This window comes from Myxocyprinus asiaticus, chromosome 4 (assembly GCF_019703515.2).
Source record: "Myxocyprinus asiaticus isolate MX2 ecotype Aquarium Trade chromosome 4, UBuf_Myxa_2, whole genome shotgun sequence".
Lineage (NCBI taxonomy): Eukaryota > Metazoa > Chordata > Actinopteri > Cypriniformes > Catostomidae > Myxocyprinus > Myxocyprinus asiaticus.
The window spans coordinates 49,683,209-49,703,505 of NC_059347.1; the positions used below are offsets into that span (position 1 = coordinate 49,683,209).

Genomic DNA, 20,297 nt, shown 5'->3' on the forward strand with positions numbered 1-20,297 from the left:
CATTATTGGGTGAACTATCCCTTTAAGCTAAATCAAATAGGGAAATGTTCTCTGCCACAGAGCAACAAAAATGTATAGTTTACATTTAGAATTATGCATTTTACAGACAAATAACTTTCTTAGAAAGACTTTTAACACAGAATAAATACACACTTCACCTGCTGAAAAAACCCCCACAACTTTACCATGAATAACATTAAGAGTTTAGAATTTTCACTCACAACTGGAAGGCTTCATTATACTTTGCTGTCCAGCTGTTGTTTTTCGATTTGGTTGTGAACTTTTGTTTCTTCTCTGTAAGCTGTGGGCCGACCAGGTTAACCTCAACAAACGGACGGAACATCCCCGAGGTCTGCCATTTCATGTCATTTACTGCAATCACTGGGAGAGAAAAATAAACTTCCAGCACTAGAACTCTGCTAAATTATCATTACCTCACCAGCCACTTAAATACACAAATAACCTTCCTAAATTTAGCTCTTTCATTGTTCTGTAATGCTCTTACCTCTGACATTGAGTTTCTGTTCAGTGTTGCCAGCTGGGGGCAACAAATCCAGCTGGATCACTGCCTCCCCTATCAGCCGCTCAACCCCAGAGCCTGTCAATCAAACCACTTCACTTTAAAAATACTGTCCACTCAACAAGGAGGCTCACAATCATCATTAGGCTCACAAAGGATCAGTGTACTTTTTCGGTGTGGTGAAATGATTTCCCTGACAGAAGACCATTGTTTGCATTTACATGACATTACACACTGTCAGCTTATTGAACAAAATCAGTGTAAGATGTGTATGTGTACACACTCATTTAAAAAAATCAGATCAATTTGCAGTGCAGATGCAAATGTATTGTGTGTGTGAGACAGAAAGGGATCTTCCTGCTTCAAAATGTAAAAGATGAATTAATATTCAGCCCACCTCTGTCAGGTCGAACATTCTCTTTGGGGGTGATCCTCATGCCCATTCCATTTTGAACTGGGTGAGAGAAGAAATATGTTTCATTTTAAAAAATATATGTCTGGCAACTGTTAAAAAATGTGTGTGGTGCAAGGTTTGACAAAAGTGAGCAACAGGATATTTTTGTGTGTGTGCATCTCACCCTGAGCATGTTGTGTTGTCACAAATGTCTTGATAAGAGCATTTGTGGTCTGTGTGTAGAGGGAGAGAGCGTAACGCAGCGATGACAGCTCAGGGCTCTTCTCCAGATATGCTTTTTTTAAACCATTCCCACCAGCGTGGAAGAACAGCTACCCAGATATGAGAGACAGAGAGCGAGTATAAAGTTTATTTTATTTTCTTGAGTAAAATCAACAATTCATGCTATATTCATCTTGTCTAGCATTTTTAAATTAGACTTTGGAATAATTGAACAAAATTCCAAAAATTATTATGAGGAATGCATCGAAACCACTTTTTTTTTATAACTACAAATTTCAGTACAAAATAGAGTTGACAAGAATTACATAAAAATGTGTAGACCATTAAGAAAACATTTATTTGTTAACTACTGGATAATGCAGCATCAAAATTGACACTAATTCCAGTGAAAATCTATTGGCAAATTGTTTTCACATGTACTGTGGACCTGGAATGAATAGATTCTTTTGTGGTTCTTATTTGTGTTCACTTTAGTTATGATAGGATATCACATTACTAAGTCAATTTAAAAATGTATATTATTCATAATAATAATAATAATATCCCTCTTGCTTAGGGGGGCCTGTGTAGCTCAGTGGTAAAGACGCTGGCTACCACCCCTGGAGTTCGCTATTCCAATCCCAGGGCGTGCTGAGTGACTCCAGCCAGGTCTCCTAAGCAACCAATTGGCCCGGTTGCTTGGGAGGGTAGAGTCACATGGAGTAACCTCCTCGTGGTCGCTATAATGTGGTTCGTTCTCGGTTGGGCGCGTGGTGAGTTGAGCGTGGTTGCCGCGGTGGATGGCGTGAAGCCTCCACATGCGCTATGTCTCCGTGGCAACGCGCTCAACAAGCCACGTGATAAGATGCACGGGTTGACGATCTCAGACGCGGAGGCAACTGGGATTCATCCTCCGCCACCTGGACTGAGGCGAATCACTATGCGACCACAAGGACTTAAAAGCTCATTGGGAATTGGGCATTCCAAATTGGGAGAAAAAAAAAAAAACACTGAGCAATATTCATTCACTGAAGTAAATGTACTTATTAAACACATCTTTTTGCAATTCACAAAACTATTGTATGGCTTCAAGAGACTTTGAATATAATGCTACTTCAATGGTGCTTTTATGCTTCTTTAATGTCATACGGAGCTTGACAGTATTGACCATAACACATAATAACTGGTCTGCTTTTTTAACCTTAGCAGTTTACAAAGCACTTTACACTGTGACTCATTCACCCATTCACACACACCAATGACAGCAGAGCTGCTATGCAAGGCACTAGCCTGCCATTGGGAGCAACTTGGGGTTCAGTGTCTTGCCCAAGGGCATGTGGAGTCATGTGGGCCAGGAATCAAACCACCAACCCTGCGATTAGTGGCCAACCCGCTCTACCACCTGAGCCACAGCCACCCCATAATTCCACATAATTCCTGAGTCTGTGGAAAACTGTGCTAATTATCAAGAGAGATATCACTTCACCTCTGGGGATGTGGACTTTAATGTGCAACATAAACAATGCTTTTTTGCCAAGTGAGTGTTTCTGTTACTGGATTTTAAAGTAACAGTTTCTGTTCAAATTTTCAGCTAAGATTATCAGCCTTTTTTTTCCTCTTTCAGACAAAAAACGAAAACAGAAATTTTAATCAAATAAAATTCGGTGGCCGACATTTCACTGCACATTTAGTAGTAGTTGAATTCTCATTTTAACCCACACATGCTATGATGACACACCATACCAATGAACCCAAACACTCTGTGCAGTATGTTGACTTGGCATGACAGTTCTGTTATAAAGCAGAGAGTCACCAATAAACCATGCTGTAACTCAGCAGGCATGCCAACTCCAACAACACACCTTGATTGCGTCCAGTGCTGCCTCCATGATCACACATTGTCTGGGTGACAAACTCTTCGGCTCCACCCCTCCCTTTGACAAATATAATGACAGACAAGGATTAGCCACACCCACTTCCTTTAGCTATAGATTATAACTCTTAATAGAGCAGCCTGTACATATTGTTGTTTATGGTTTTACCAGTGTATTTATGGTTGACTGGTTAATTTTTACTAACGTCTCTCATTTTCTTCTTTGCTCTAGCTTGTAACTCTCTAAGCAATTTTGTAACTTTGTTTTGCATACTTTGTCTTCTAGCACATTCTCATATTATTGCCTCCTTAGGAAGAATCACTTGAAATGTTGAAAATGTTGTATTTCTCATTTGTAAGTTGCTTTGGATAAAAGTGTCTGCTAAATGAATAAATGTAAATGTAATACCTTTAGTTTAGAGAGTTCCTTAGCAGCGGTAAGAAGTTGAGCTCCCTGTGGTGAAAAAGACAAATATTTCTGACTCCAAAGATTGTAGCAGAATGAAATCAGCGTGATATTAAAGTCTAAAGGGACTGCATTTAATATATTGACACAACTGAAATAATAATTGATTTTTACAACTTTGTACTAGCAAAGTAGCAAAAATTGTTTATGGTGTTGTGGGAGCAAAAGAAACCATTCCTAAGAGTGTTGAGGGCAAATGAACACGAATCGAGTCCTGTTTTGTATTTGTCAGTAACTGTAGTCATAGGAGAGTTGTGTGTTTAAAGAAACTCACGATACTGTCGCTGCTTTGAGGCAACACAATGGTTTTCTCCATGCAGATCAAAACGTTCTTCCAGAGGTCTTTCAGCACACGCTTCAACACAGTCTTCTCACATATATCCGCAAAGATGCTGAGGCTGTATATGCACACATGTAACAATCATGCAGTTATCCATCATGAGCAACATTATGATGTTTTTACATGTGAAATGTAGAAGTCTGGCGCATTCTTTAGAATTTTGTTGTACTTAAACATTCATCTAATGACAAGTTATTTTATTTTGCTTCTTTCGTGAAACGTGCCAAGAGGTAGAAACAGGCATACATGACAACACATTTAAAACTGAACTGAACTAAATCCAATTGAAGGGAGTTGAGCTGAACTGACTTGGCATCGAGGAACTCCATAAGTGGTCTCAAAGCGTTATCTGCATCAGCCTCTGCTGTGTTACGAGTGTTCTGATTCAGAGGACCTTTTATCTGATACAGGATCTCCGCCATCTGCCGCATGCACACATTTATACGGGCCTGGAAACTATATACATACAGACAGAGAGAGAGGGTTATGGGAACATAAAAGCAGGCCAACAAACCATGTGGCAGTAACAATGATTAAAGTTTTACTGAAAAAAAGTGGAAAAAGTTTTCAGTAACACTTTTTATAAAGCCTATATACTATAATTAATGCATTATACAGGTTTTATTCATGGATTACAAAGGTATTCATAATGCCTTTTAATACACATTATAATACTGTACATTATTACACAGCTCCCTGGAATACTTGATTCTGATTTGTCAATCGCTACATTGTGTGGTCATATATTGTCATTTAATGACAGCTGAACTGTATATTTGATTGTTGTCCCAGAAAACCAATTTCCTACACTATTGTGCTAGTTTCATGTCTCGATCACATTCTTATCATAAAATAAATTCAATTCAACTCACTAGTTCATGTCCATTCATTTATTAAGTAGGCAGTTGTGTAATAAAGTGGATAATGAATAGTTATTTGGATCCTTGTATTGATTATTTTGCGATAATGACCAACTGTCTGTAAATAATTAATTACTTGTATTTTTTCCATAGTTATAATGCATTAATTTATAACACGGTATATCACATGAAATTTTATGTTGAGCGTAACACAGAAATCATAAAAAAGCATAACCATAGAAATGTAAGTATTATAATGTTTTATAACTGTAGTTAAAATTTTTCACAAGAACATAAGATGTATTATAATTTTTTAGAGTTTCCAATAGCACTGAAACTGCAATGGTTATACACTGTTACCTAATTTCTCAAAAAACTACAATGACAAATTAACATTTGTAAGCAGTGCTTGCACGAACATTGCGATAATTATATTAAGATTCCGAAAATGTGTTTACCTCTTGGCAAACATGGCACTCAGGTTATCTAAAACAGAATTAAGCTTCCCTTGCAGGTCATTGAGGATGTCTGCTGCCTCTGTGTCAAGCTGTTGACAGAGAATAACACATGCACACAGGAATTAGTGTCAGTTTGATAGACAAAAAAAATGGTGCTTAACTGGAGAGCAGAGGAGAATATGTATATAGAAAATCACTTTGTCTTTTTGTCATGGTTCCGCAAGCACATTAGCCTCTCGAGGTGAAAAAAATGGAAACATTTTCTATTAAAGCCATTTTTCTATGGTTTGGAAGAATCCTCAGCAATATATCTGTCACATTCAACAACAGTTTAATTACAGCAAGAGTAAAGAATGCCCAAATGAAGACAGCAGTAGTAATAGTTTTATTTTCATAATAAACAGTAGTTAGATTTGTTTATTCAGTTCTATGCAGTTAAGACCAAAGGCCTAGCAATGAAAGGGGTAAATCTCACTAAGACATGTCCAGGCCATGTTACACCTTAAAATCAAAAGCAAAAAATAAGAACTTTTACTTTTCATGAAGACAATGAAGCCTGTGTTGAAGAATATAACGATTTATACAACGTGATATTATTTTCATGAAATAAAAAAACATTCTATATAGATACAATTATTGAGTTTAATTAAAATCAGCACAAGAAATACTTCCGTTATGTAAAAAAAAAAAAATGTAATTCATGATGACATCTTGACCAATCAATTTCAAATTAGAAAATTTCTCGCATTACTGTAATGGAATTTTTTGGGGGGAAATATGCTTAATTAGCATGAAAATAAAATCACAATGCAAAAACCGTAATAGTCCTAACAGGCTTTATTGTCTATATGCAACCATGATGTAAAAAATTCGGTCCTAAAAAAGGGTCCTACAAAAAGGCAAAATTATTTTCTTTTCTTTTTGATTTTAGGGTGAAATATGACTTGGGCATGTTCTTGACAGTTTTAATTAAATTCCATAAGAGAGTAGTAAGTAAGTAATATAGACTTGTCCTGACAAACTGAGTAAAAGGTAGAAAGGAGAAGTCTTTCAAGTAGGTCTTGATTGATTTGTGTATTCTAGTTGAGAGATTTTAGAAGATCTAAAGCAGTAAGGTATTGATAAATCTTTTTAAAGATGCATCAGCATTTGCATTCTGTCTACATGTCCACACAGAAGGAGTAGACCAAAGCATAGGTGCATGTGTCTCTAAACGTGTATATGTTAACACAGTGATAGGGAAAGTCTCAGGAGGAGGGAAGACACAGTCAGACTTCAAACAAAACAATATGACACTTTCTCACTCACTGATACATACGCACACTCACGCAAATGCTTGATGATTATCACACCTTTTTTGTGTTGAATGTTGCCTCATTCTATCGAGAGACCAAGTGAAAATAAAATAGGAAAACAAAAGAAAAGGCATAGAGAGACAATTGATAAAGCAGAGGAAATCATCAATATGCTGAATAGATAATCCTTCAGAATGCTAGATTTGAGATAAATGCAGAGATGGTTGACGCACCTCTTTTCCCTCATCTTGGGGCTGAAGAATAAGATAAAAAAAGGTAAATAAAACAGGAAAAATATTCAGTTAAGCTAAATGCAAACCCATTTGTGTATTTTCAATATCTGACAGTCCCCTAGTTTAATAAACAAAGCTACCTGCTGATAGCTTTGTTTATTTGCACATGCTATTTGCATTGTTTGAGCACCCAATTCACTAAAGGTATTATGAAAATCAAGTAACGCCACAAACACGCCCAAAAAACTGTGCCGAATTCAATTTTCACAGTGCAATTCCCCATCTTGCAGGCCAGTTCTGAGTGTTAGGTTGTGAATGATGCAGCAGACTACTAGGATTTGGCATACTACAACCCAGGCAATCGGCCCTTCGGGGAGTTTTTCCCCCATGGTCTATCAACTATTTCAGATACACACCCATCCCCGACCTGAATAAAAACAAAATGAACTGTGGTTGGTTGCTTTATCGCCCTAAGTAGGCGGATCTAGGCTAAAATAAGCTGCAAAGTGGACCAGACCAATAGTCAAAAATCTGGCTATGCAAGACTACCTTAACTCTAACCCATTCTAAAATCAGAACTAAATGACAGGTTGACACAAATTGTTTAAGCCCCTAACCTCAACCACTAAAACCTGACTGGCTGATAGGGATATTGTTCCAGGACTGACAAAGATGTGGAACAGGATTCTGGAAAATGTCCTACTTGGGTAAATCACGATAATCTTTTTAAACTACATGGATTGCCCTGAAGTGATCTTGACATCTGCACTAGTAAAATGTGGAACATCAGTCTTGCATTAATTTCTGTGCTCTAAGGCGACAGCAGAAGAAATTTTTTTTTTAAAAGAGTTTAATAAGCATCTGTTACTGTGTTTACCAAAACAAGGATCATTTATTCATTGACAACAGTTACATCATATTACTGTATATGCCTAAAGCAAATAATTATTTAAGCTCTGAATAGTGGGTAATGTTTTGTTTTTTGTCACATTAGGTCACAGATGGGCAGCCAAAAAAAAAAAAAAAACAAGTCTTTAACAATGTGGTACTGGAGCCCTGGGGACAGAATCAAAGCTCAACACACACACATGTGCACACACACAAATCCTTGAGCTCCTTCAGACTGTATATACACTCTCACTCCTCACACTAATGAGAACTTGTTTTATTATTTCAGAAAGTACATCACACACGCACAAACAGAGCCTATCATATATCAGCTTATTACCTCGGCTCCATCACCCACCTCTGTGGTCCTGTTCTCATCCTTGAGACAGAGAAACAAAATTACATTCAGTATCACACTGGGCTCTGCTGATCCAGACACTATGGGGTGAAATAACACTGTGTATGTGCAGTGTGCACAAACCTCTTTCTCTTTGTCTTTCTTTTCTCCCTGGTGCCAGAACATGGAAACAAACATATAATAGTCATATCGCACACACATGTATACGCACACATAGGTTGACTTTAAATGAGCACACTAAGGTTTCATAATGGCTTGTAATAAACATTGTAATACATCTTAACTAATAAATACAAATAACTGTAACCACAGTTGTAATACATTATAATACCTAATATTTATATATTTAAAGATCATAATGCAATAATGACAACACATTGCTTTGGGTGCTGGTCATGAGTTTTAATGCATTATACACTGAAAGTATGAATATGGATAGGTATTTTTACATACTCTAACTGTGGCTATAATTATTCATGAGAACATACAACTAATTACAATGTGTTTTATAAAGCATTACGAAATAGGGATGTGCATTTTGGTCATTTTGACCAAAAGTGTACTTTTAAAAATGCATCTTAAGAGCCTGCGTCCTGTTCAGTTCTGCAGAGCACTTTTGCTGCCTCATACTGAACATCACTGTGTGCAATATCGGTCACAGCTTTAACCAGTTGGACCACATGGTACTGCCCAAAATGCCACAGTAGCCAAACACAAAATTAAAAAATACAAGCTTTGAAATAAAATAAAATAAAATAAAATAACTGAGTACTCGAGTTCTCGTTCCCATTCCTATTGAAGGAACAGTTTAGCCAAAAATGAACATTCTGTCTAGATCTACTCTCATTTACCCTCATGTCATTCCAAACCCTTATGGCTTTCTTTGGAATACAAAAGGAGATGGTTTTATGAATATTACAGTCTGTCTTTTCAATAAAATGGCAGTGAAAAGGACCAAAAAGTATGCTAAAAAGTAGCCATTTTCATTTTTGGAACTATTGTGTTAAGAATATCTTTATAATGCATTATGTACCCAAACTGTACTTTTAAAGAACACACCTTTTCCTTCTTAGAAACAGACTGTAAAAGAAAAAGAAAACAAGTCAGTAACAAAGAAACAAAACGAAAGACAAACTAAAAAAAGGTTTACGAAGCTACCACAATATCTTGACTTTCAGGCCATTTCCAAACAGTTCTGCATAGAAAATTGAAGGGATGGTGGCATCTGACTACCCAAATAAATCTACTGGATAATAAGAAACTACTTCAGTAAGACTGTCATACATCAAACTAAACCACTAGCTCACACAAACCCACCTTCTGCTTGTCGAGCTGTACATAGAGGAAAGTAGAGATGAGAAAACAACAGTGAATAACGGATGGATGAATGGAAAGGGAGGGAAGGGAAGGAGAGAAGGAAGCTTGGATTTTAAATAGGAGCAGCAAAACAGAAACAGCTCATGAACTATGCCTAGAATTCAATGTGATGTGTTTAACTCTCTCTCCATCTATATTTATTTCTCTATTTCAAGGCTCTCTGGAATACTCGATTCTGATTGGTCAATGGCACCATCCAACAGTCAGATATTCCTCTATAACTACCGCACATCTGGGGATTTAGATGTATAAGACCACTCATTCGGGTTCTGTGAGCCATCTCTCCTGCTTTTCGGATCAATGTGCAATCTCTACAAATAAGCTAATAAAATAATTGCAACCCAAATCAATGTTTCATGTGCATTTATTTATTTATTTATTTGGCAAGTAGTCTTGTAATAGGCTGAATAATGAGGAGTCAGACAGACATTTATACATAGTAAACACCAACAGAACTCAGACGCAAACCGGAGGTGGATTTCAGCTAATCAGCAATTTATTTCTTCTTACATAATTACATAATTTCAGTGCAAATCAATGTTTCATGTCCATTTATTTGTTTATTTGGCAAGCAGTCTTGTAATAGGCTGAATATTGAAGAGTCAGACGGTCATTTTCACAAAATAAACCAACAGAACTCCGACGCAAACCGGAGGTTGATTTCAGCATGTTCAGTGATTTATTTCTTCTCAAATTACATAATTTCAACGCAAATCAATATTTTATGTCCATGTATTTATTTACTTAGTTAATAGCCATGTAATAAGCGGGATAATGTACAGGCAGCCGGTTGTTATTGCACAATAAACCCCTTCAGGGTGATACAAGACCCATCTGCTTCGGGGTCCTGATCACCCTGTATATTGTGTACATTATCTCTTACATACTCTACACACACTCCCAAACACACCAGTTAAAAGGTTCACAATATATATATATATATATATATATATATATATATATATATATATATATATATATATATATACACATATACACACACATATATATATATATATATACATATACACAGTATATATAGCTGAAGTCAGAAGTTTACATACACTTAAACTAAAGTCATAAAAACTCATTTTTTAACCACTCCACAGATTTAATATTAGCAAACTATGGTTTTGGCAAGTCGTTTAGGACATCTACTTTGTTTTTGTTTGCAGATTGTTTCACTTTTAATTGACTATATCACAATTCCAGTTGGTCAGGCAAGTTAACTGTGCCTTTAAGCAGCTTGGAAAATTCCAGAAAATGATGTCAAGCCTATAGGCAATTAGCTTCTGATAGGCTATTGGAGTCAATTGGAGGTGTACCTGTGAATGTATTTTAAGGCCTACCATCAAACTCAGTGCCTCTTTGCTTGACATCATGGGAAAATCAAAAGAAATCAGCCAAGACCTCAAAAAAAAAAAAAAATAAAAAAAAAAAAAAATTGTGGACCTCCACAAGTTTCATCCTTGGGAGCAATTTCCAAACGATTGGAGGTACCACGTTCAACTGTACAAAAAATAGTACGCAAGTATAAACACCATGGGACCACGCAGCCTTCATACCACTCAGGAAAGAGACACATTCTGTCTCCTAGAGATGAACGTAGTTTGGTGCGAATAGAGTAAATCAATCCCAGAACAACAGCAAAGGACCTTGTGAAGATGCTGGAGAAAACCAGTAGACAAGTGTCTATATCCACAGTAAAACGAGTCCTATATCGACATAACCTGAAAGGCTGCTTAGCAAGGAAGAAGCCACTGCTCCAAAACCACCATAAAAAAGCTAGACTACAGTTTGGAAGTGCACATGGGGACAAAGATCTTACTTTTTGGTGAAATGTCCTCTGGTCTCATGAAACAAAAATTGAACTGTTTGGCCATAATGACCATCGTTATATTTGGAGGAAAAAGAGTGAGGCTTGCAAGCTGAAGAACACCATCCCAACCGTGAAGCATGGGGGTGGCAGCATCATGTTGTAGGGGTGCTTTGCTGCAGGAGGTACTGGTGCACTTCACAAAATAGATGGCATCATGAGGAAGGAAAATTATGTGGATATATTGAACATTTCAAGACATCAGTCAGCAAGATAAAGCTCGGTCGCAAATGGGTTTTCCAAATGCACAATGACCCCGAAAGTTGTGGCAAAATGGCTTAAGGACAACAAAGTCAAGGTATTGGAGTGGCCATCACAAAGCCCTGACCTCAATCCGATAGAAAATTTGTGGGCAGAACTGAAAAAGCATGTGCGAGCAACAAGGCCTACAAACCTGACCCAGTTACACCAGTTCTGTCTGGAGGAATGGGCCAAAATTCTAGCAACTTATTGTGAGAAGCTTGTGAAAGGCTACCCAAAACGTTTGACCCAAGTTAAACAATTTAAAGGCAATGCTACCAATACTAACGGTGTATGTAAACTTCTGACCTAATGGGAATGTGATGAAAGAAATAAAAGCTGAAATAAAACATTCTCCCTTTTCTCCCCAATTTGGAATGTCCAATACCCAATGCGCTCTAAGTCCTCATGGTGGTGCAGTGACTCACCTCAATCCGGGTGGCGGAGGACGAATCTCAGTTGCCCCTGCGTCTGAGACCGTCAATCCGCGCATCTTATCACGTGGCTTGTTGAGTGTGTTACCGCGGAGACCTAGCACGTGGGGAGGCTTCTCCGCAGCATCCACGCACAACTCACCACGCACCCCACCGAGAGCGAGAACCACATTATAGAGACCACGAGGAGGTTAACCCAACGTGACTCTACCCACCCTAGCAACTGGGCCAATTGGTTGCTTAGCAAGCCTGACTGGAGTCACTCAGCACACCCTGGATTCAAACTTGCAATTCTAGGTGTGGTAGTCAGCGTCTTTACTTGCTGAGCTACCCAGGCCCCAACGACATTTCACATTCTTAAAATATCACATTCTTAAAATAAAGTAGTGATCCTAACTGATTAAATGTTCTTTTTCTACGATTAAATGTCAGGAATTGTGAAAAACTGAGTTTAAATGTATTTAGCTAAGGTGTATGTAAACTTCTGACTTCAACTATATACATACATATATATATACATACATACATATATATATATATATATATATTACATTACAATGGAGACTGACAGACTAGCAACACCTGACTCACTCACACACACAAAAACAAGGACAGCATGAGATTTGTCATCAGTTCACATGGCAACACACAAAAAGATGTATATAGTATACACTTATGTGCATGTGTTTGTTGTGTTAAAATCTACAAATGCACACACTTTAGTCAAATGCTTCTGTATTTCTAAACCATGTGGCAGCCGTTTTGAGCAGGATTCAAAGTTGTTATCCATGTTGGCCCAAAACGACACTGGAAAGAAGTCAAGACCTATAGGCCAGAAACTACTGGGTCCTGGAAAGTAATTCAGTTGCACCTTAAAAATAGTATTGCCACTAAACTCTTTAACAAACTGATAGAATGACAACCGTAGACAACAGACACAATCGAACTCTTACAGGAGCATGATAAAAACAGCAACTGACCAGTGAAAGGTCTACAGGATACAAAAACGGTCCACAGGATACAAACACTGAATAAATAGGGTTTGGAACAAAACACATCCTATAAGATTAAAAGGGGACTTTGCTGGTCAAAACCAACCTTATTCTCCTTCTCTTTGTTGTCAATCTACAGGTAAAAAAATATACATATCATAGATTTTAAAATTAGAATCCAATACACTAACCAACAAACACAATAATATGTTAAAAGCAGAGGAAACATACAAAGCTTTTCTTGATTTTAATCTGTCAACTCCAAACCACACTTTTAAAACAACTTAATATCAAACAGACACACAAAATGATTACTAGCCTAAATCAGTCACCATATACTCTCTGAGCAGAGGAAGAAAACACAGCTCACAGTCCAGATGCACTCTAAACTTTCACAGCTTCAGGTGATGTAGATCGCAAAGTATGAGGGAATTATACAAAAATACCAAATAAGTAAATACAGAAGCACTCTCATTGTGGAATAAGCGAAGCCGGAGCTGCTGCTCCGCTGATGCAAAACTTGCGTTAAAGGAAACACCCTGGCGTTACATCTTTAATGCAGTTATGTTTAATGCGTTATAGCTTTACTAAAGCTCAAATAATAAGGAAGCAGGTCATGTAAATAACTACAAACTCCGAAACTGGCATTTCTCTGTGCGGTCAGCACCTCTTCTACGAGTTGTGCGATGTGTCCCGATCTAAGGGGGAGAGATTGAAACTGCACCCGGCTGATGCACACTCTGTCGCGGGAACGCTCGTCCCCTCTGCTTGCTGCAGCTAGATTATAACGTGATGGCTCGCAACTTATTGTATCATAATACAGTATGGGCAATACACAGCTTTATTAACAAGAGATAGTTTTTTTTGTTTTTTGTGAGTTAAAGATGGATTGAAGTGAACAAAAAGGTGAGAGAGGGTCATTATACACCATTATACACTGCAACAAAATATGTTTTGATTTGTTTTTGTTTTGGCTTGTTTTCCAATATAAATATCTAAAACTTCTTTAAAACAATGTACATTTTCTTTAGTAACTATACTGCAGAAGAAATAATTGTTATCTGAGAATGTTGAATATAATATTAAAAATAGAAATATTTTTAAATATCTAAAAATCCTTTAAAAAAAAGATGCATTCACCTGAGAAGCAGCATATACAATATTTAGGCTTGCTTTTAGAGAATAGAGCTTGACTATAAGTATATTTTGTCTTTACTGCACTCGCAGAATTATAACCAAGTGAAAAAATACACTTATATACAAAATACACTTATATTTGTCTCTTAAAGCAAGTCTAAATATCTTATATGTTGCTTCTCAAGTAAATGTATTTTTTAGACTATTTTAAATGGAAAACAAGACAAATACACTTGATAACAATAGCATTTTTTTCTGTGATTTTTTTCTGAATTTAACGTTATAAAAAGTATTTTTTTTCCTTTAGTTCAGTGAATGTCTTTTAGAGGTATTTTTAAAAGATGATTTTTGTCCACTTTATTGTTAGCAAGCACGTTTAATACAACCTTTTAAGTCAGGACACAAGCTGAATAGTCGGTTAAGAGCTAATGATTAAACATTGCAATTATCACACAAATAATCTAATAATCGTTCTAATAATCGTTAGATTAGTTTATTATCAAAATAATCATAAGTTGCAGCCCTAAATGAAGCGTTTTGCCCCAAAACAGTCAATTTAGTCAGGACCATTTTTCACCCACTCTTTAACCCTTCGAATTAAACAGGGCATTCCTTGTTGCTACGCCTTCAAGACTTAAGGCAAACGTACACCGGATGAAAAGAGAACATCGCGAGTAGGACAGGATGTGTCGATTTATTCAAGCTGTCAAACCACAAAAAGACATACTTGTAACTAAATATACATAGTGTTCGCTATTAGAAAGATACATATACACAGTATATCATCCAGTGATGGCTCAAGTAAATAGCCTATGCCTTTTGATAATGATTTGGGTCAAATTTAATGGAAAATTTAATGGACACGTCCAGTGCGCAACCTCCATTACAGTTTTTAAATGTTCCACCATACAAAAAGAGCCTCTAAACTATTTAAGTTGGACTAAAATGCCAGGCTGTTATTGTAAATAAGAATTCTGTTCTTAAGTGACTTCCCTGGTTAAATAAAAGGTAAAATAATAATTAAAAAAAATAATGTCACTCTTTCCTATGGATTTGCAGATTTGTAGGTGCTGTACACAGCCAGCACAAGATTTGACAAAATTTCTACTGTTATTAACTTTCTACTGTCATCATCTGGTGTTTAGGAATAATAGTTTTATTATTATGTTATCCTATCCTACATCCTCCTCATTACCTTACAGTGACAGGGCAGGCCATGTTTCTGATCACCCAATTGAAGTGTAAATTAGGGCAGCCAAATGTTAGTTTCAGGTTTCTAATATTAGTATGTCTTCTCTTTCATCTCAAAAGATTGAGGAAAATGATTTCACATGATATGTCCCCTTTAATATGGACCATCCAGACCTTTCATTGTGAACTGCTACAGGTTACTTAATATGTGGGGTTGTGTCTTGTTTCAATTAACTTATATTTAATAATGATACTAATCCTAACCCAGCTGCCATCATTAACATCACAGCTGGAGTCCAGAACACATACACACCAACTCCACAGGACATATCACAGAAAGCACTCACACACACACACACACACACACACACACACACACACACACGTCTCATGTACATCTGATTCAATTAAGACCTGTATAAACCAAGATAATATCTCTTCAAATATTTTATATTTTTCTTTGAAGACTTCACCCAACTTCAAAAATAACACATTACATTCCTCTTAGATGAAAACTTGCTTTAATTCAGGTACAGAATCCTATTAAGGCACAAACCGCCGCCGTAACATCAAAAGCACATGATTCCATTTAAAGCTTTAGCGCTACAATTAATTATCTGGCCATGATTAACAGGTCAATTAAGCTTTAATGCGCATAAAAGAGTGTGAATGCAATCCAAGGACCCGTCTGCTCTATTGTGACACCTTTGCTCTTAAGCAGAGTGAGTAAGGAAACCAGACTGATAAATATATATCGGTCCTTTTTTTAATTTTAAAGCATCCTTTAAGGAGCATTAACATCATTGATTAACGTACCTCTGATCCTTCCCAATCTGAACAGCCAGACTGATGGGAAAGACGTGAAAACGGTGGTCAGACAAAACAGGAAACAAAAAAGAAACAGAGACAAACCAACAAACTAAATCGATACACATAACAAAATAAATAGAAAAAAAAAATGACAGACAAGATTCATATGAAAAGTTAATTCAGCAACCCTTATTTACACTAATGAAAAGACCAGAGTAGCTTGTCACCAACATATGTTGTGTTTTGGATTCTGGTCCTCAGCATAGCTTGCTGGTGTGCTGGAGACCCAACAAAGCTCTTAACTAGCTTAACCAGCAAGCCTTCTCTGAGCTGTTAAAGGGATAGTTCACCCAAAAAAGAAAATTCTCTTATCATTTACTCACCCTCATGCCATCCCAGATGTGTACGACTATAAGCATAAAAGTAATCCATATGACTCCAGTGGTTTAATCCATGTCTTCAGAAGCGATATGATAGGTGAGGTTGAGAAACAGATCAATATTTAAAGTCCTTTTTTACTATAAATCTCCACTTTTTTACCAGCCCCGACCAGTAGTTGGCTAAATGTGAAAGTGAAAAAGTGAAGATTTAAAGATAAAAAAAAAGATTTAAATATTGATCTGTTTCTCAGCCATACCTGTTCAGAAGATATGGTTTTAACCACTGGAGTCTGATGGATTACTTTTATGCTGACTTTATGTCCTTTTTGGAGCTTCAAAGTTCTGGCCACCATTCACTTGCATTGTATGGACCTACAGAGCTGAGGTATTCTCCTAAAAGTCTTCATACAGAGTCATACACATCTGGGCTGGCATGAGGGTGAGTAAATGATGAGAGAATTTTCTTTTTTGGGTGAACTATCTCTTTAAACTTACCAGCACTAACCAGCATGATCTAGCCTAGACAAGCATGAAAATGTATTCTGTAAAAACTGTTATTTTTAGCAGGATATATTGTTATTTTACATTTACACCAACAGCGATTAGATTGTTGGACATCACCAAGTTACTAAGCATTCCTACTCGACTGCAGAATCCAACTGTATTAGGAGGCAGATCATGTGGGCTTCACTGTCTGCACTGGCACTGGAAGTTGCTGCAAAACATTGCTGCCTGTTTGCATAAAGTTGAACTCCGCTTAACCTTGGTTGCTTCAGCAACATAGCTATTACTAATGTCACCTCAAACTGCCTCATTGAAAATGAATGATTTCTGGCTGCTTTGACAGCAAGAATAGCCCTGTATAATCATTCACATGTTTCATAAAGACCTTCATAAAGAAGCAGATCAGTTAAGACATATGCCTGTTTCTCACCTTGACATCTGATTCATCTGACTAGTAAAGAAATAGAAAGAATGAGACACAGAGATAGAGAACAAAAATTGAACAAAACACAAAAAAAGTAATGACAGAATTGTTTCACTGCCTGGTTGATTTGCACTAAATAGCTTTTCTAACACACACACACTCATGGAATCACACACTCCTCTCAACAGCACTGCTGAGTGTACAAACCTCATTGCCTTCATCATCAGTAATGGCCTGAACAGAGGAAGACCAAAAGAAACAGACTTTTATGTTAATGTGACCCCTGGACTCACACTGAGAAAAATACTTCATTATTAACATTTAAGATAAGTTAAAAAAATGATTCACTGGCACAAACGCGTGCGCACACACACACACACACACACTCGCTCGCTCTTTCTCCTAACACACCTCCTCTTCATCGTCCTCCAGCTCCTCCTCATTCTCCAGCTGGGAGTGAGAGCAGAGATCAAAGTTAAAGTGGTTTTAGGGATTTTGAACAGTAGCACAACACTACGGAGGGATGAACCATATAGGCTGCACTAAGGTGGTGCTACAAGGGTGCCTAAATCTAGTCAAACGGCCGAAATATCTACATAAATAACACATATGGACACACAACCACTCACACACAAACTGAGAAGGTTGGGGATTGTGCATCTGAAAATACTTCTCTACACCTACCCGCTCTTCCTCAGCAGTGTACTACGCAAAAAATACACACATGGTTAGTTCTGCTGTCATACAAACTCACCACAACACATAAATACAACCAAACACAAAATGTCAAAGAATGACATTCCCATGCTTATTAGAAGATGATTCACCAGAATTCAAAATAGACATTAAACATCCAGTTTGGTGCCCATCACAAATATATCAAGCACAAAGAAAACTACTTGACAGGCCAGTAAGCCCATCTCCCATATAAACAAAACCATATGCTTGAGTTCCTTATTCTTATCCCTGCTGACAAAAAAAAAAAAAAAAAAAAAACATCTAGCTGCTAGCTGTTTTAGCTGCTGGTCCCAAAGTTTTGGTGGTGAACAACATGGCCGTGCTGGTCCACCCAGTAACACAAAGTTTTTTTTAGCCATACTGCTGAGCCTCAAATGCCATGCGACTACTATGAAGCCACAGGAAAATTATGACAACGTCAAAGGCAGCACACAAGGAAAAATTCCAAGACAAAAAAGTCCAAAAAGACAAGGCCACATTTTAAGAGCCCTCCAAAAACTAGCAAAACATGTACTATAAAATAATGAAATATTTGTGACAGAATGGCTACTTTTGAATGGTGGTCAATGGAGAAAGATGCTTCTTGAGTACAGATGGTGTAGTTACAGCATCTACCAGCAGGGGCCAAACCTTAACACTTTTACCAAACCAGCTCTATTCAGCAAAAACGAGTCTGGACCAGCATTGCAATTCATGCTAGGTTCTTTTTTTTAGCACACTTCCAACCAGTTAAAATAAAGGGCAGTGCTCTAAAAAGTATCTGGAGTATCAACCCATGCCATTGTCCTCGTTTCGTTTCCTATCTATAACCACATCATAAGGGGTTATTCTTCACATTCCACTCACCTGTTTGGCCCCCATAGATTCAAACATCTTTTCCAACATCACACGTATCTGTTGAACGTTATTCATCAACACACAGGGCTGCAGGAGGGAAAGAACGAGAAAAGAAAAGAGAATGAGAGAGAGAGAGTGCTTAGAAGCAACAGTTCTGTTACGTTAGCAGACATTTACAGTACTGTGCAAAAGTCTTAGGCACATAAGATGTTTCACAAAAACATTTGTCTTAAGATGGTTATTTATATCTGCTACTTTAGTGTCAATAGGAAATATACATTTTATACTCCCAAACATTCCTTTTGCAAATAGAATAGAATAGAAGAACAGGGAGCCCTGCAACAGATGGCATGGCACTCACAGACCCCCCACTGAACATCAGGTCAGTCTGGGATTACACGAAGAGACAGAAGTAATTGAGACAGCCTAAATAAATAAATAAAAGAACTGTGGCGAATTCTCCAAGAAGCTTGGAACATCCTATCTGCCAACAACCAAGAAAAACTGTGTCCAGGTGTAAGTAGGAGAATTGGTGCTGTTTTGAAGGCAAAAGTGTTCACACCAAATATTGATTTAGCTCTTTTTCTGTTTACTGGACTTTGTATGACGTTAATTGATTAATGAAAACTATTATGTCATAATTTTTTTAAGAAATCCTCAAAGTGCCTAAAACTTTTGCACAGTACTGTATGTTCAGCTACAATGAAAATGTTGGTGTAAAAATAGCATTTGTTTAGTCTTTACACTATTAAATACTGCTTTTCGTGACACTTACTGTCTTCTCTTTTTCACAGTAGGAAGAGAAGCTCTTGCTTAGAATAGTACAATACTGCAGGAGCACTTTGGTGATAGTCTGACAGGGAATGCAACAACAACAACAAAAAAACATTACACTTAAAATTGTGTAGAGTAAACGGACTACACATTGTACTGATCTGCTAATCTGGAATGGCAGATAAACTGACTACTGTAAGTTTTTGAAAACGAATGAATATATCATGGGCAGATGCATTAAGCTCCATCTTTGTTCCCTTAAATAGACCTAATTATGCAATTATTAAAAAAAATTATAGAAAAAGGACAAGGGTTATGATCATAGCAGAGAGTTCCATTAAAGATACAATGAAAGTGTCATGTTTTCAAAACCTAGTGAGCTGCCTCCATTGGCAGCATTTTATGGCTTTATAGGCATGCTCCCAAAGTGAAAGGTGTACCAAATGGTAGGCACCTTTATAATGATGCATACTTAGATGCCTCATTTTGGGCAAATTTTAAGGCAATATTGCATGTAACATTTGCAGAGAAAAAAATTAATCCAATATGGTGGACGAAGCAAGAGAAATGTGATTTTAAACAAAATCCATTCAATACTGAAAAGTATCATTAAAGTTTCTTCCTCTATAGAGCATTTAAAATTAGTAAACTATGAGGTTCCATTTAAGTTAAGATG

At 37.1% G+C, this 20,297-nt stretch overlaps 1 protein-coding gene across 1 annotated transcript in view; it reads right to left on the reverse strand.

The window, feature by feature from the left end:
• LOC127439772 (protein unc-13 homolog B) overlaps positions 1 to 20,297 on the reverse strand; it is a 49,757-nt gene that overhangs the window by 2,651 nt on the left and 26,809 nt on the right. The window contains exons 21-42 of the mRNA XM_051695995.1: positions 19,623 to 19,700; positions 18,857 to 18,934; positions 17,957 to 17,977; positions 17,684 to 17,722; positions 17,480 to 17,506; positions 17,279 to 17,299; positions 15,971 to 16,000; positions 9,225 to 9,239; positions 8,967 to 8,987; positions 8,031 to 8,057; positions 7,890 to 7,928; positions 6,662 to 6,682; positions 6,486 to 6,512; positions 5,134 to 5,222; positions 4,125 to 4,271; positions 3,750 to 3,873; positions 3,419 to 3,463; positions 2,999 to 3,070; positions 1,099 to 1,246; positions 918 to 974; positions 506 to 598; positions 222 to 381 (exon numbers count right to left, since the gene is read on the reverse strand). Coding sequence (XP_051551955.1) covers positions 222 to 381; positions 506 to 598; positions 918 to 974; positions 1,099 to 1,246; positions 2,999 to 3,070; positions 3,419 to 3,463; positions 3,750 to 3,873; positions 4,125 to 4,271; positions 5,134 to 5,222; positions 6,486 to 6,512; positions 6,662 to 6,682; positions 7,890 to 7,928; positions 8,031 to 8,057; positions 8,967 to 8,987; positions 9,225 to 9,239; positions 15,971 to 16,000; positions 17,279 to 17,299; positions 17,480 to 17,506; positions 17,684 to 17,722; positions 17,957 to 17,977; positions 18,857 to 18,934; positions 19,623 to 19,700 — 1,379 coding nt within the window. The remainder of the gene's footprint in view (positions 1 to 221; positions 382 to 505; positions 599 to 917; positions 975 to 1,098; positions 1,247 to 2,998; positions 3,071 to 3,418; positions 3,464 to 3,749; positions 3,874 to 4,124; positions 4,272 to 5,133; positions 5,223 to 6,485; positions 6,513 to 6,661; positions 6,683 to 7,889; positions 7,929 to 8,030; positions 8,058 to 8,966; positions 8,988 to 9,224; positions 9,240 to 15,970; positions 16,001 to 17,278; positions 17,300 to 17,479; positions 17,507 to 17,683; positions 17,723 to 17,956; positions 17,978 to 18,856; positions 18,935 to 19,622; positions 19,701 to 20,297) is intronic.